General features: G+C 38.1%; 1 protein-coding gene and 1 non-coding gene across 2 annotated transcripts in view; both read left to right on the forward strand.

Moving 5' to 3' along the window:
• Positions 1 to 15,419, forward strand: part of LOC131800732 (abhydrolase domain-containing protein 2-like) — a 45,665-nt gene extending 30,246 nt beyond the window's left edge. The window contains 6 exon segments of the mRNA XM_059118421.1: positions 636 to 805; positions 8,453 to 8,620; positions 8,788 to 8,922; positions 8,925 to 8,973; positions 9,161 to 9,510; positions 14,305 to 15,419. Coding sequence (XP_058974404.1) covers positions 636 to 805; positions 8,453 to 8,620; positions 8,788 to 8,922; positions 8,925 to 8,973; positions 9,161 to 9,510; positions 14,305 to 14,483 — 1,051 coding nt within the window. The 3' untranslated portion in view covers positions 14,484 to 15,419.
• On the forward strand, positions 12,124 to 12,205 carry TRNAS-AGA (transfer RNA serine (anticodon AGA)). The gene has a single exon. It is a non-coding gene; the product is annotated as a tRNA-Ser (tRNA).
• Positions 15,420 to 15,890: the final 471 nt, after the last annotated feature.

Here is a 15,890-nt window from a genome sequence, read left to right on the forward strand (position 1 = left end):
TCGGTTTGGAATTGTGACTGAAGTGCCCAAAATACCTTAAACACGTTGGTACAGTTTTATGGAGGTCATACCAGAACGTAAACCTATATAGCCCAATATCATAAGTCCTGCAGACCTTAAACACATTTGAGTAAAATTTCGTACGGAAGCTAGAGTGGTTTCCACAGATAGACGGACATTGCTAAATCGACATAGAATATTATGCAGATCCGAAATATATATTCTCTTTTTTTACTCGCAGGGGAACTCCTGCTCGAAATCCAGCAAAGAATGAATTTAAATAATATACTGGAGGGTATAAAACATTTTTAAATCAATTTTAAAATTTAACTCATATTAAAGTTATGACATGAAACTAAAGTCCTACTGTTTCAAATTCTCATATGATTTTTTCAATAATATCGTAATAATTCTCTTTTGATTTCTTTAACCAAAATATGCGTGCTGCTCGACTCTATTAAAAATGTATTGCCATTAATGTTTTTGGGTTACCTAAATTATTAAAGTAATAAAATATTTTCGACTATTTTTCGCCATTTATCCTTTTTAAATATTCATGCTTACACACCTCTTTCAAACAATGGATGTATGGTCTCAACATTTGTTTCTTTTCCCATTTTCATTTTTTTTTTCAGATATGTTCCTACACGACTGTGGGGTTTTAGCGGTCATGTTCAAACCGTTCTACACAGCATAGTGGGACGTGTCAAATGTCCATGGCCTTTGGGTGAACGTGTCTACCTATCCCTGGAGGATGGTTCAACGTTGACATACGATTTATATCAACCGCTAAAAGAATTTGAAGGTAAGAATAACAATACAAAATGTGAAATAGGACACAAAATGTGAAACAATTCCCATAATTATGTTTGCATAGAAGAGACGGACGAAATAGATAAGGAAAGTGTTCTGGGAAACTCTTCAAAGGTCGTTGGAAGAAAATGTATATTTAAAAGACATTATATCGCTCGTTAAAAAAACCGTATATGAGTTAATACAGAACTTAAATATATAATTTCGGTAATTAACGAAATTTATCAAGAAATTAGCCACGAAATCGAAGTAGTCGCTAAGACCTACCGATAGATACCAATGTTGTCAATTTTACCTTATTTTTTATATCAAATTTTTGGGTTTCAAAGTTACCGATTTTTGTCGGTAACTCAAAAAATGAGTTAGAGAATCGCACTACTGGTGACCTCCTTGCAAATAATTGTCTATGTAGTCATATTTCTTTTTGTGTAATAATCTTTTTAATACGGAAAGTCAAATTTCCATCAATAACTTACAATGCTTTTTCTAAATTGATTTTTTGGAAATATGACCCTCTTTGAGTAAATGAGTGATATGAAGAATTTTGTCATCGACCAGTCGATTTAGCAACATTCTTATATCAAATTAGTTTGAGGGTCCCAGATTCACAGAAATCAGCAGCTGTCTCATTCAGAGGCTATTGTGTTTATCCTAGGAATAATAATTAGAGATAGGTTAGAAAAAAAGGTTTGTAGAGGTGTTTTCGTAGGGTTTGTTAATGGTAAGACCTGTAATAGTTTCTATGCCCCACCTACCAAATAGCCTTTGTTTCCAATTTTACAACGCGGTGTTCAATCTTCTTTGCCTCTTACTCTACCTCTTACTTCAGTGGCCAGTCAATATAACTACCAGATGGCCTTGGATACCTTTCGACCGATTTGCAAGTGTCATCTTCTGACATTGACTTCGGTGCGAGCTTTTTTGAAAAAGGTGACATCGGTGGTTTGACAGTCTCATCAATCTGTAAATCCATCGAACTACTCTGAAGGAACATCTCCAAGCTTATACATCATCCCAACCCCACAGCAGCGGGTTCTACGACACCGGATTGACACGAAACAACAACATCGCAGTTTCGGTCAGCTGCTGCCAACTTAGTGTATACATGTTCGTGCAGGGGAGAGGATGGAAGGATTTTAGGAATTGTTCCGCTCTAGCCTGGTTGCGAGATTATAGCGATAGGGTTACAATGTATTGAGGGATAAGTGTTCCTGCTACACCATTCTGTTCATTACAGATTTATCTCGCTTGAACTAGTCTCTAGTGACCCATACATGGAACGTATGGAAGTAGGAGTCAAGTGTGGAAATGCCGAGGTAGAGGTGCTTAATGTGGTAGAGCAGATTGATTGCTCCACATGATGCACGGGAAACGAAGATGCTCCCATCCGAACAAGAGGTGAGTGTAGCAGTTTCCCTTGGCTCAGAAAATATCCTTATAATCCTAATAAAAAAGACGGCCCGATTTCATAACCTCTGAACGCTGCACTCTCCAGAGATCACTGGTCATAATTCAAAGAGTTCACCATCCAGAGAATTCACCAACCTTCCAATCCTTCTGATGTTCGGTTAGCAAAAAAGATTTACCATGACATAATTAGAGCTTCAGCCACTCGTTATATAACTGCTGTTGGAATAGATGAAATAAGACCAAATTTTCCAATAGAAGCAGTGGGACTAACAAATGAGCGTGATGAGCTCCGGCGTTACATCCTATGAAGACAACCGAAATTTTAAATTTCTAGTTGGAGGAAGAACCTGATTAACAGAACACGAAGAATGTATTGTTATTACAACAAAAACAAAACCTCTTTTTCTCAAAACTCCTACGTTTCCCTCATGGGTGCCGGCTCTATTCCAATACAGGCCTTTGACACTTGAAAAGTCCTATATGTCTGGTTTTCAAGTCTTTGACATTATATAAAGGCCCTGCGTTGGTTAATTTCATACCTTCTATAGTCGAAAATTTTCCGTTGAGGTATACTTCCCTCCATTACCTTAAAATATTTGTCAAGTTAAAAGTAGTAGTAGATACCTTTTGTTGCATACATGTGAAAATATACGATTACATGCAACCCGGATACAACCCTGAATTTTGAATGCAACAGAGAAGTTGAAGATACGAAGCCAACCTGACAAGGCGTACTAGTTTAAGCTCGTATAATTGATTTTAATAAACGTTTGTGAATTCTTAATTTAATATAAAAACGGTCGTTGTATTTCATTTGAGTATACGGAAACCAACAGACTTCAATCGATCACTTGACATTTTTCTCAGAAGTGGGATACGACAAGTCTTATTGGAAGAAGCGTCTACCAACAAGAAATATGGAGAATTTGCACAAATGCACGGTTAAGCAGTTGCAAGCGAAATGCAGAGAAATTGGTGTTTCTCAAAGTGGTAACAAAAAGCAATTGATCGAACGACTTGAAGTCAACAACGAAAGCGAGCTGCACGGATTCGCATCTCCTCATGATATGCAGGAGCGAATTTCGCATTTGGAAGATATGGTAACTGAATTGCGTTCATCTATGGAGCAACGTGGACAATCAGAATTTGAGCCGAACAACGCATCATCCCCTTTGAACACGTTTTCGACACCGGATGGTAATATGTCCCTGCAAGGCACACGGCCTAGCTTGCCAAACGTGGCAAACGTTGTGACAATATTACCGGAATCACGTTCGATTCCATCGTATGTTCAAACGAATACTTCTTTTGGTGCATTTCAGACTACGTCAACAATTCCAACGGTCCACACGTGTGCTTCTGCTGGTTTACCAACGTTTACACCTTCATTGCACGGACATGCTCAATTTCCACGAAATACAACGCAAAATGTAGCGACGTCATGCTACAACGTACCAACACATATAACGACACATTCGAATTTTACAACAGCAACACCGACAGGAGTGTTCACGCAGCCGAACAATGGATATGTTCAATCAACGCAGCCCTACAACGCATATCTACAACCGCCGATATTTGCAACAAGTGTCTATTCAGCGCCGCCGCAGTCAGAAATAGTTATGCAGCCTTCACAACGTTATGTTCAGCACAACCCCTTTGGGAACGTTAAGGAAATAATTCAACTTTTGCCAGAGTTTAATCCGTCATCTGAAGAATCGATTAATCCTTCACAATTCGTGCGACGTGTGGAATTATTGAAGACAGCTTATAACTGGGACGACGCATCAGTTATATTTGCAGTGCAACAGAAAATGGCTGGCCCAGCCAAGTATTGGGTTGACTCACTGCAAGAGGTATTTCTGTCTTGGCCTCAGTTTGTTAACAAATTTCTTTTAGATTTCCCTCAAAATGTAAATGCAGCCGATGTACACATTAGAATGGCACAGACAAAACGGCAGTTCGACGAAACGCCGCAGGAATATTATTACAGAATGTATGCTATTGGAAAACGGGGCAATATAAATGAATCATCCATAGCACGGCATATAGTCAACGGAATTAATGATCAAGGATTGAAGCAGAAAATATCTAACGAGTATATTACCTGTAATCAACTTTTGAGTGACATCAACGCATACTGTAGTTATAACGAGGTAAGAAGAGTGCTGAACCCGATATCGAATAAGACGAAACGTAGCAATGAAAATAGAACTGCCCCAGAAAGGAAAAGCGATGAAAGAGTGAATAAATTCAAATGTTTTAATTGTGGTAATACTGGTCACAAAGCCGTAGACTGCCCAGATCCACAGAAGAAGAATAGATGTACGATATGCAAACGGACTTCACACGGTGCAAGTGAATGTCCAACAAAAACCCTGAACACAAATGTCAACAATATAAGGGACAGCGTAAAGTCCAACGAAATACTATGTAAACGTGTCAAAGTAAAGGACAAGGAGTTTGAGGCATTTATTGATTCGGGAAGTGATCGGAGTCTGATCAGACGAAGTTTTGCAATGATAATTGGCGAAACGGAAAATTGCAGTATGGTTTTAAATGGCTTTGCTGGTGGCAAATACGAGTGCACAAAGGTGGTTAAAGTGCCAATTGACATTGATGAGACGAGTTACGACGTGAACCTTTATGTTGTGGAAAATTCTATGATCCCGAATGATGTTCTTTTAGGTCGAGATGTTTTATGCCAAAAAGGTCGACGCACCATTATTGAAGGAGATGAGTGTTGGATGCAAAACGTAAATGCGATTAGTATCAACGAAGGCTTAACATCTGAAGAGCATAAGAAGTTGCAGTTGAACATTCAAGAAAACCGACAATGTTTTTCAGAAAAGTCAAGCGAATTGGGTAAGTGTAACTTAGTGAAGATGGAAATCGAAGTTACTACTCCAGAACCAATACGATGCAAGCCATATCGACTAGCATTTGCCAAACGTCCTATTGTGGCAAATATTGTGAAAGACTTACTGGATAACGAAATCATAAGGAAATCGAATTCTCCGTATGCATCGGGAATTGTTTTGGTCGAGAAGAGAAATGGTGAACACCGTTTATGTATAGATTATAGACAGTTGAATCGAATAACCGTACGTATAGCGCATCCTATGCCTGTACTGGATGAACAGATTGCACAACTCGCCGGAAATCGTTATTTCACCACACTCGACTTACGTATGGGTTACCACCAAATTGAAGTAGAGGAAGAATCGAAAAAGTTCACAGCTTTCGTGACTTCAGATGGTCATTATGAATTCAACCGGATGCCATTTGGTTTGGTAAACGCACCTGCAGTTTTTCAGGCAACGATGAACCGAGTTATAAGCTTTATGAAACCAGGAGAAGTTTTAGCGTATCTGGATGACGTCATAATTCCCAGTAAAACAGTCGATGAAGGTCTGGACCGAATAAAAAGATTTTTGGATATCCTTAAGAAATGTGGTCTCACGTTACGATTGGCGAAATGTTCGTTCCTAGCCGAAAAGATTTCTTATTTGGGACACATAGTTACACGTGACGGAATTTTACCTGGAGAAGAAAAAGTAAAAGCGATTAGAAATTTTAAGGTACCAACGAATGTAACAGAAGTACGACGATTCCTTGGCCTAACTAACTTCTTCCGAAAATTTGTAAAGGATTATGCAGCCATTACGAAACCTCTTGCGATGTTGACACGAAAGAGCGAAGAGAATAAATTTCGTTGGGACGTACACCATGAAAACGCATTCAGAAGTTTAATCCAAATTTTGTGTAGTGAACCAGTTTTAGCAATCTACGATATGAAAGCAGATCACGAGGTGCACACGGACGCTAGCAGTCTCGGATTAGCAGGAGTGTTATTACAGTCCGATGGTAATGGTAATTGGCAACCAGTGTTTTATTTTAGCCGCCACTGTTCTGAAACGGAATCGAAATATCACAGTTACGAGCTGGAAGTTTTAGCTGTGGTTGAAACGGTGCAGCGTTTCCGTATATATTTACTTGGAAAGCCATTCCGAATCGTCACTGATTGTGCCGCAATTACTAATGTGAAGACAACGAAGGAATTACAACCTCGAGTAGCACGATGGCTGATGAAATTACTTGAATTTGATTGTGAGTATGTACACCGACAAGGGTCACGTATGGCTCACGTTGATGCTCTCAGCCGTTCACCGGATCAGCCACAGACGGAGATTGAACCAGCAGGGTTCATAATGAATATTGATAGCGATGATTGGATTCTCACGATGCAGCTAAACGACGACCACATAAAGAATATTATGAGAGTACTGCGAAATGAATTGAAATCTGAGCAAGAGAAACAGATAAAATCTGAATACTTATTGGAAAAACATCGACTATACCGGAAAACGAAAAATGGACTACGATTGGTCATACCGAAGGCTATACGATGGCGCATAGCTAAATACTGTCATGATGATATTGGCCATTACGGGTTGGAGAAAAGCCTCTCACGAGTCGAACAAACGTTTTGGTTCCCCCGCATGAGGAAATATATGAAGGAGTACATTGCAGCGTGTGTAGAGTGTTGCTACAACAAGGCAAAAGGTGGTAAACACGAAGGAGCTCTACATTTTAGTAATGTCGAACCGCTACCATTTAGGCAAGTACATATTGATCACTTGGGACCGTTTATAAGAAGCAAGCATGGTCATACACATATAGTGGCAATCGCCGATTCCTTTACGAAATTTGTGGTTATTAAAGCTGTAAGGAATACGAAGACATTGCCCGTCATCAACGTTTTAAATGAGGTTAGTGGATACTTTGGTTTACCTCGAAGAATAATTTCGGACCGTGGGACAGCTTTTACGTCAAAAATGTTTGAGGAATATTGCGATCGAAACAATATTCAACACATTAAGAATGCCGTTCGTACACCAAGAGCCAATGGACAAGTTGAGAGGGTCAATCAACTTATCCTGTCTTATTTACGAACTACCACTGAAGAACCGAAGGATTGGGACTCGGCACTTCACGTTTTACAATGGTCAATCAATTCAACCAAAAATTCGACAACAGGTTACAGTCCGAATGAGTTGATTTTCGATTACAAGCCCACCGACTTAATACAAAACCGATTGTTAGCAGCTGTACAAGATGATGTACAAAACGAAGAAATTTCCATCAACGAAAACGTATCATGGCCGCAGAAAACATCAAAAGCGAACGAGAACGATGGAAGAAAAGATTTGACAGCAAGCATTCGAATCCGAAATTGTATGTGGAAGGTGACTTGATCCTTATACAGAATGAACCACCAGCGACAGGTGAATCCCGGAAGTTAGAACCTAAATACAAAGGTCCATACATAATAGCACGAGTATTGGGCAACGACAGGTACCTGATAGAGGACATTCCTGGAATAAACATCACGAATAGGAAATTCTGTTCCGTATTCAGTTCCGACAAGTTGAAGAAATGGTGTGAATGTTCCCCCGAATTGGATGTTTCAAGCGAAGATGAAGCCGAGGACGACTTCAGGTCAGGAAAGGCCGAGTTGTCAAGTTAAAAGTAGTAGTAGATACCTTTTGTTGCATACATGTGAAAATATACGATTACATGCAACCCGGATACAACCCTGAATTTTGAATGCAACAGAGAAGTTGAAGATACGAAGCCAACCTGACAAGGCGTACTAGTTTAAGCTCGTATAATTGATTTTAATAAACGTTTGTGAATTCTTAATTTAATATAAAAACGGTCGTTGTATTTCATTTGAGTATACGGAAACCAACAGACTTCAATCGATCACTTGACATATTAGTCTCACTATCCCACGAACATGCAGCACTACCAAGAACTATGGAAAGTAAGTTTGTCGATAGTTTCATTTCTTTTGCGGTGAGAGAGATAGAGCTCAAAGGTCTTTTCGCAACGTACCTGTCATTAACATCTCAATGGACCATGGACATGGTTTACAACCGACTGTGTATGAGCTCTAGACTCTTTTTTTCGGTTTCAATTTTTAGAAGTCCGATTTTAATATTCAATAGCTTTATATTGTCATTGAATTAGAAAAGCTTCAATAACACAAATAGTCATCATAATCCATTAAATGTTACCATTTTCATAATTTTACTTTCTGACAAATCTCTGTGTTGTAGTACATTGCTTTACAAACTGCTACGATTTACATAAAATTCTCGTAAAATAATAATAAATAATCTCAATGCTATTGTAAAAATAATCCATTTGCTTTGTTTTATAGATGACATCACTGTGGCTATTTGTCCTGGCATTGGTAATACCTCGGAGAGTGTTTACATACGCACATTTGTCCATTATGCACAGTGCCATGGATACCGCTGTGCGGTACTTAACCACATAGGGGCCTTGAGCAGTGTACAGGTTACATCGAGTAGAATATTCACATATGGTAAGTTGGAAGTCAATATACAATGGAACATGGCTATGGTGAACTCGATTGCAATTGGAGATATAACATTTTTCATTGTTGCATTCAACGGTCGTTGTAGCCACGTTTTACTTTGTCCAATAACATTTTACCTTGTTTTTAATGTGTTCTATTGTTGTTTTTCCCAGGACATACCGATGACTTTGCTACCATGGTTGAAAATCTATCACAAAAATATTCAAATTCACATATTGTTGCCTGTGGCTTTAGTCTTGGTGGCAATTTAGTAACGAAGTATTTGGGCGAAAAGCAAAGAGTTAAGCCATCAATGTTGTTGGCGGTATTTCCATTTGCCAAGGTTACAATGCTGTCGAGTAAGTATTACTGATTTATTCCATTTACTACATATTAAACTACTAAGCCACTAGAAATAAATTAGTGTCACTAGAGATAAATTAGTGTCCATTTTTTAAATCGAGATCTAGATTATTTGCTACATTTTGGATATTGAAATTATTCATTATTCATATAATTTATTCATATTCTTTCTCTCAATTTCAGAGGCACAAAATGGCTATTGAATTGGCAAAATTTCCGCCGTTTCTATTTGTATGTTATGACCGAAAATATGAAAAACATAATTTTAAAACATCGCCATGTACTGTTGTCGGAAGAATGCCGTCAACGTCATAATCTAGTAGAACGTGACATCATTGCCGCTGCAACACTACCCGAATTGGATGAGGCTTATACCAGACGTGTTTTTAATTTCCCTTCAACTCAGGAATTATACAAATGGAGTTCATCATTAAATTATTTAGATAATATTGACAAACCAATGATTTTCATAAACGCCAAAGATGATCCTCTAGTACCTGAAGAACTGTTGGTGCCCATTAAAGAATATGCTGGTAAGTAAAAACAAAACATAAATAGAAAATATTTAAGAATCCCAAAAATCGGAATCACATACTCCTGTTAAATTTTAAGGTTTCGTCCTCTATTCTTTTTTGAAGTATTGGATGTTTAGAGGCAGATGGAATTTATGTATATTTATTAAAAATATGTATAAATGATGGTTTCAGTTTCTCAAATTGCTAGGTTTTCTTCTCGTCTTTATATGTGTCATATTCTGTATTTTTATCCCTCAGTTGGTAGTTGTGGTTGTGCCCGTGAACACAAGGTTTGCTTTGTTCATCCATTGCACAGGGTGAGATAAAAAAACTGCAACAAAGTCAAACACCATAATTTTTACATTTTTTTAAATTTTATTGAATGAAAGCAAAAATGTCGGAAATAACATCAAATTTTAGGATACGTTTAGATTTGTTCGAATTGGTCACCTTTGGCACGAAACCGTCAATGAAACCGTCACTCGCTGCCCCAACGTTGCTCTTCGGCATTTTGGCCCATTCCCGGCGAAGCGCTTGCTTGAAGTGATCAAGACATTAATACTTTGTAGTGCCAATCTTGCTTTCCACAATACGCCAGACACAATAGTCCAACGGATTGGTATCCGGAGATTTTGGTGGCCATTGTTCGCTGGAAATGAAGCGAGGATCCTCAGTTTGTTAGCATTCTTGGGTGGCGCGTCCTGAGTGCGATGGTGCTGAGTCCTGTTGGAATGCCCAAGGTCTGCGGCCAAAATGTTTGCGTGCCCAAGGCTTTAATACACCCTCCAGAATATTTTCGCGATAATATTCGGCATTTATTCTGATGTAATGGCGGCTCACACCATAACAATTGTCGGCGCTTGAGTTCTGGTGGCCAACCGAATGTGCACATTTTCAGCTGACATCTTTGGCAGGTTAACACGGTCATTTTAGTTGTTTACAAACTACTGGACAACGAATGTTTTCTCATCGGAGAAAACCAAATTCGGCAGTTCACCACTTTCAGCCAAGCGAAGCAAATCTTTAGCTGTTTTGAGACTACGATGCGGGTTTCGATCTAGTCGCTTCTTTACTTTTCGATCCATTTATGCTGATGTTGCTGTGTTTCACTTCCTTGACGTCGGGATTCGCTACCAGTATCAGGGTAACGAGCGATGGTACGAGACACAAAAGATTTATTCCCATTTAAATGCTGGAGTGCTCTAACGATAGCCACTTGTGGTTTTCCAGCCAAATATAAAGAAATCACGCTTGAATTCCATCACGAATAACTTTTTTTCATGTCCGTCAAGATACATTTAAATTTAATTAGCAAAGACACAAACCAAAGTGATTTTTTTCTCCGGTTCGCAAAGTATTAATAAAGAGAGAGAGAGAGAGAGGGAGTAGTAAAACAGAGAAAAATTAAAGGTAAATTAAATTATATTAGTTTTCATCAAATTTCCTAATTTTCCGTACCAATTTCAAATTTAAAATGAAATCGCTAAACAAAAACCTAATTAAAATTTACGTTGAAAAAACTTTGAAACCCTTAACTCTACTTTTAAACCGAGAATAAAATATTAAAAAATGAAGCGGTGTCAAGTCTGGGCACAAATGAAACGTCTCGAGGAGTACTTTGAGGAGCACAAATGAAAGGTCTCGAGGAGTACTTTCCGACTATATGGACCTTATAGTCATATATATATTCCATATATTCCGAAAGTACTACTCGAGACCTTTCATTTGTGCCCAGCCTCGACACCGCTTCATTTTTAGTTTCTGTTCTCTGGACCCTTTTATTTGCAATTTCCCTAAAATTGAGGTATAATTCTTCAGAAAATTCTAAAAATTATTAAGTCTGAAATTCTTTTTGACTATAAGGTCCATATATTCGGAAAGTACTCCTCAAGACATTTCATTTGTGCCCAGCCTCGACACCGCTTCATTTTTAGTTTCTGTTCTGTGGAATCTTTTATCTGTAATTTCCCTAAAATTGAGCGATAATTCTTCAGAAAATTCAAAAAATTCCTAAGTCATCACCATTCTGGTTTTATGGAATAGAAGCCGAGTGCCTTAACTGTAAGTCCTCTGTCTAATTTTCAGTAAAGTTAAAGTTCTTCTTACATCTATCAATCATATATCATATATTCTTTCCGATACCCTTCTTCAAATTAAGCATATACTTATGATCTTTTACAACCCATGATTCATATAAACAATTTCCCAATTTTTAAATTGTTTGTTTAATATTCATTTTTAAAATTACATTGATAGTGCAATTTGCGTGCTAATCGTTCGATACGCAGTGTTTAACAAAATAATTTTTAATTTTTAGAGTCTTAAATTTGACTACTACTTTTAGACCCTTTTTTAGGCTCCTTAAAATTACTTTTTTATTGCTATGGGTAAATGATACATCATTAAGTCAGATAGGAATATAATCCTTGTACCCGATTTCAAAAAAAAAAAAATTGCAAATACCTTGAAATACCACAATAAATTTATTAAAAAATGGTCATATTGATTCCATTTGACATCAAAGTTTTTATGGCGCCTAAAAATATGCAATTGTATTTGTGTTTGTTATTTAAAGCAGACACTATTTGTGCTTCGCTCTCACGGCATACAATTACAATGGAGCATCTACATGCAGTCGTGGCCGAGCGGTTAAGGCGTCTGACTAGAAATCAGATTCCCTCTGGGAGCGTAGGTTCGAATCCTACCGACTGCGAGAAAAGATAATATTTTTAAATTTTTATTAAAAACAACTGCAAAAAATTTTACAGATTCTACGAAGTATCGGGGAAATGTGGGCTAGCGCCTAATTGATTAAAATCTGTTGTTGCAACAGTGAAATGAGCATACGTTTGTTTGTAGACTGTTAATCCGGTTGTTCTTCGATGTCCAGGTTTAGGAATTTTACTACCTTTATGGGCTGGGTGGAATCCGAGTATGGCATTCATACTGTAATTGTTAACTACATCTGCGACTGCATCAATGCTATTCACACCCGCTTGATAGGCTTCATGATCTAGAGGTTCTCTCTTATATCGCTGCATCTCTCTCTGTAGATTATGCAGGTCCTTCCTGATACGCCAGAGTGGGGGGAATTCTTTCTACCATATGGTGGTTAGGATGACTCTCCTCATGTAAATGGTTCACAGGAGTCATGAGGAGGCACCCTGTTGCAGTTCTCAGGGCGGCATTCTGGCAAGTCTGAATACTTTTCCACTGCGTTGGACTCGTATACGCCCACATACCACACTAGAGCCTCATAGCTAACCACAGATCGAACTATCGTTTTATAAGAGGTCAACAAGGTTTCCTTATCCGCGCCCCAAGCGCTGCCGGCTAGGGCCTTGAGGAGCTTGTTCCGGAATTCCACGTAGGACTGGCGTCCACACATATAGTTGACTATCCAACGTTTCAAGCATGGCCGGAGGGTAGTATTCTCAACGTCCTCGAACAGCGTGGCATGGTTGACCGTATCAAAGGCCTTTGATAGATCAAGAGCTATCACTACTGTTCTATGGCACGGCCTGTTCTGGTTGAGTTGATATGTGTGGATATGACGTGCAATGCGGTTGTGGTACTATGTAGTGGACGGAAACCGTGTCGATGGTTGGCAATTGAATAACTTCCTCTGATGTAGGGGAGGAATGAAGCTTCGAGAGTCTTTGTTACTGGCGACAAAAGCGAAAGTGGCTTGTATGATTCGCATTCGCTGGCTTCCTTGCTTAGCTTCAGTGGCGGGACCACCCGTCCATTTTCCAGGCTTCGGGAATTATGTGGGTGGCTAGCGACAGGTTAAGGACTTTTGATAGATACTCAACTCCCGGTGTATTCAGTTGCTTCAACATTACCATTGAGATTCCGTCTGGGCCCAACGTTATTGCAACATTATCCATCGTAAACTGTAGTGGTTCCTCCTCGGAGGGAAGAGAGCTGATACGACGTAGTTCTCTTCGCTTCGCCCTGTCGCTCTCGTGGTGCTCGCCAAATTGTCGGTTAAAATACTCCACGCACCTCTTCGGATCAGTCACCGTTACGTCGTTAAAAGTGACTGAGGTCCTATCATCCTTTTTTCCAGGGTTCGAGAGCGACTTAACCGTTACCCACAACTTACTCATATCGGTTGCAATGTTGCCACTAGCTACATTTTCTTCTTATGCTCCTGTACCAACCGGTTGACTTCCACTGTCAAATCACTAATTCTAGGATCAGTAGGGTTGGTACGACGGAGATCATCACGCTCGTTTGCTAATCCCGCTGCCTCTGCTGGGAAGTTTGGTCTTATCTCGGGTATTCGACCAGCTGGTATATAGCGAGAGGCTGCAGTTTTGATGAGAAATGACGGATTGCCAAGTCACGTCATTAATCAGACCGGGTGACAATATGGTTAAGTATACATGTTTGTGGAAGGGAGGTCCATGTTATTGTTGCAGCAGTAACGTAGTGTAAGGTTTTAAATCTGCTAATCGGGTTCTCCATCAACATACGGATAAAAAATTAATTAATCTGTTAAGCAGTAGCCAAAGTTTTTCTGAAATTAAAATCTTCAATTCTATTTTATATGGGCTACACTTACAACACTGCATTTTGTCCACATAGATAGTCTTCGAAGATCCTGTTTGCCCATGGTCTAGTTGGTTTGAATGATTTGAAAGAGCCTAACGAAACTTTTTGTTTATTTCTGTCGGAGATGAGTTTAAAAATTCATGAAATGGAATCATGACTTCAGGAGACCCAGAACATGTATTTGGTTTTATTTTATGTCTTACTCTTAACCTTACATACCAATGACAATAATCTCTTTTTTCTTTCTTTCAGCTTCTCGCTATAAAACCGCCTACATCGAATTAGCACATGGCGGTCATTTAGGTTTCTATGAAGGCGGCCTTATTTATCCAAATCCCGTAACTTGGCTAGATCGTACTCTAATAGCAATGGTCGGAGCTTTGGTTATGACCCACACAGATCCCACAAAACAAACGATCTCAACAATATAAATATGAGCTTATACAAAATGCCGGCATCGTTTATATACGGCATCGGCATCGTTTATATAATCAACATACACACACATTTGTCCCTCCTCCTCCACCATGCCACAATCATTCTGACAGACATTGCCCCCGCCCTCCCCCTCTCAAAAATAAAATTATGTAGCTTTATTTATATTTTTTCTAAAAAAATGTTATAAAGAAAACTTTTACCAGAGAACGAGCGAAAAAGAAATTATAAAAATCCAGATGAAGACATGTGCGAGAGATAAAAAAGAACATTAGTATTTAGTTTATTTTTTACCACAATTATAATAATAATAATAATTATGATATTTAAAATTAAAAATTTATAGGATATATATACTAAACGATAATAAATTTTGTGCTATTAGCAGGAGAAGCGTATTGTATTCAGAGAAGAAGAGAAGTAAAAACAAAATCAAATTTGATACAAAAAAATTATAAAAAACATAAAGGCTTTCAATACTTAATTGGAAGAGCAGCCAATGGGCTAAGAAACCCAAGCGAAAAATATGAGGGCAATCAAGAATAAACAACTTATGAAGGAGTTTCTGTTCCTAAAAACCTTATGTTGGAACGAATAGCATTCTTGATTGTCCTGAAAATGTTGTAACAATGTGAACAGTGTTCCAGAAAAGTCTGCAAATTTGAAATATGGATATAACGTCAAACAATTTAATGATTTCGATAGAATGTTTCTAAATTGTACCTGTATTAAATAATGTAATTTAAAGTTTCTTTCAACAATGGAAAAGTAAAATAAATAATTCGAAAGCAAAACTATTGTGAGACGAACCTACAATTTTGTAACCACAAGTTATCATCAAGTTTATCCACCTGAATTGGAATATTATTCAAATCGTCATGATTAAGCCACATTTTGTAAAAGATAATAAAATGGGGGCTAGCAAGAGAAAACGAATGTGGGCTGGTCTCTTTAGGAAATGGAATGGAAACAATTTGTGCTTTGCTGACTTCAATCTTTGTAAAATTCAGATTTTTTCAAGCTGTCACACCTTGACACATTTAGAATGATGACATTTAGGACTATAATTCTTAGTATTCTTTCATATTTTGGTATAAATCCCATATAAAGATACCGTCCAGTTACAAGTATTTTGAAGGTTTACCTAATATTTTTTGATAGATTTTATTTATATTTCACAATCTGGCCACAAAGGCGATACAGAGAGGGCATACGGCACTGCTTGATTTGGAATTGATAGTTCCAATTTCAATTATTTTCCTCAAATTTGTTACTTGAATTCTCAATAAGTTGTTTCGTTAGTTCGCTGTAATTTGCTTTCCGGATTTTGTGTAATTTACAGACCTTTTATTAGTGATTGTTATTTTAGGTTTTCAATTATCAATTATTATTAAATATAATAA

Source organism: Musca domestica, unplaced genomic scaffold (genome assembly GCF_030504385.1).
Source record: "Musca domestica strain aabys unplaced genomic scaffold, Musca_domestica.polishedcontigs.V.1.1 128, whole genome shotgun sequence".
Lineage (NCBI taxonomy): Eukaryota > Metazoa > Arthropoda > Insecta > Diptera > Muscidae > Musca > Musca domestica.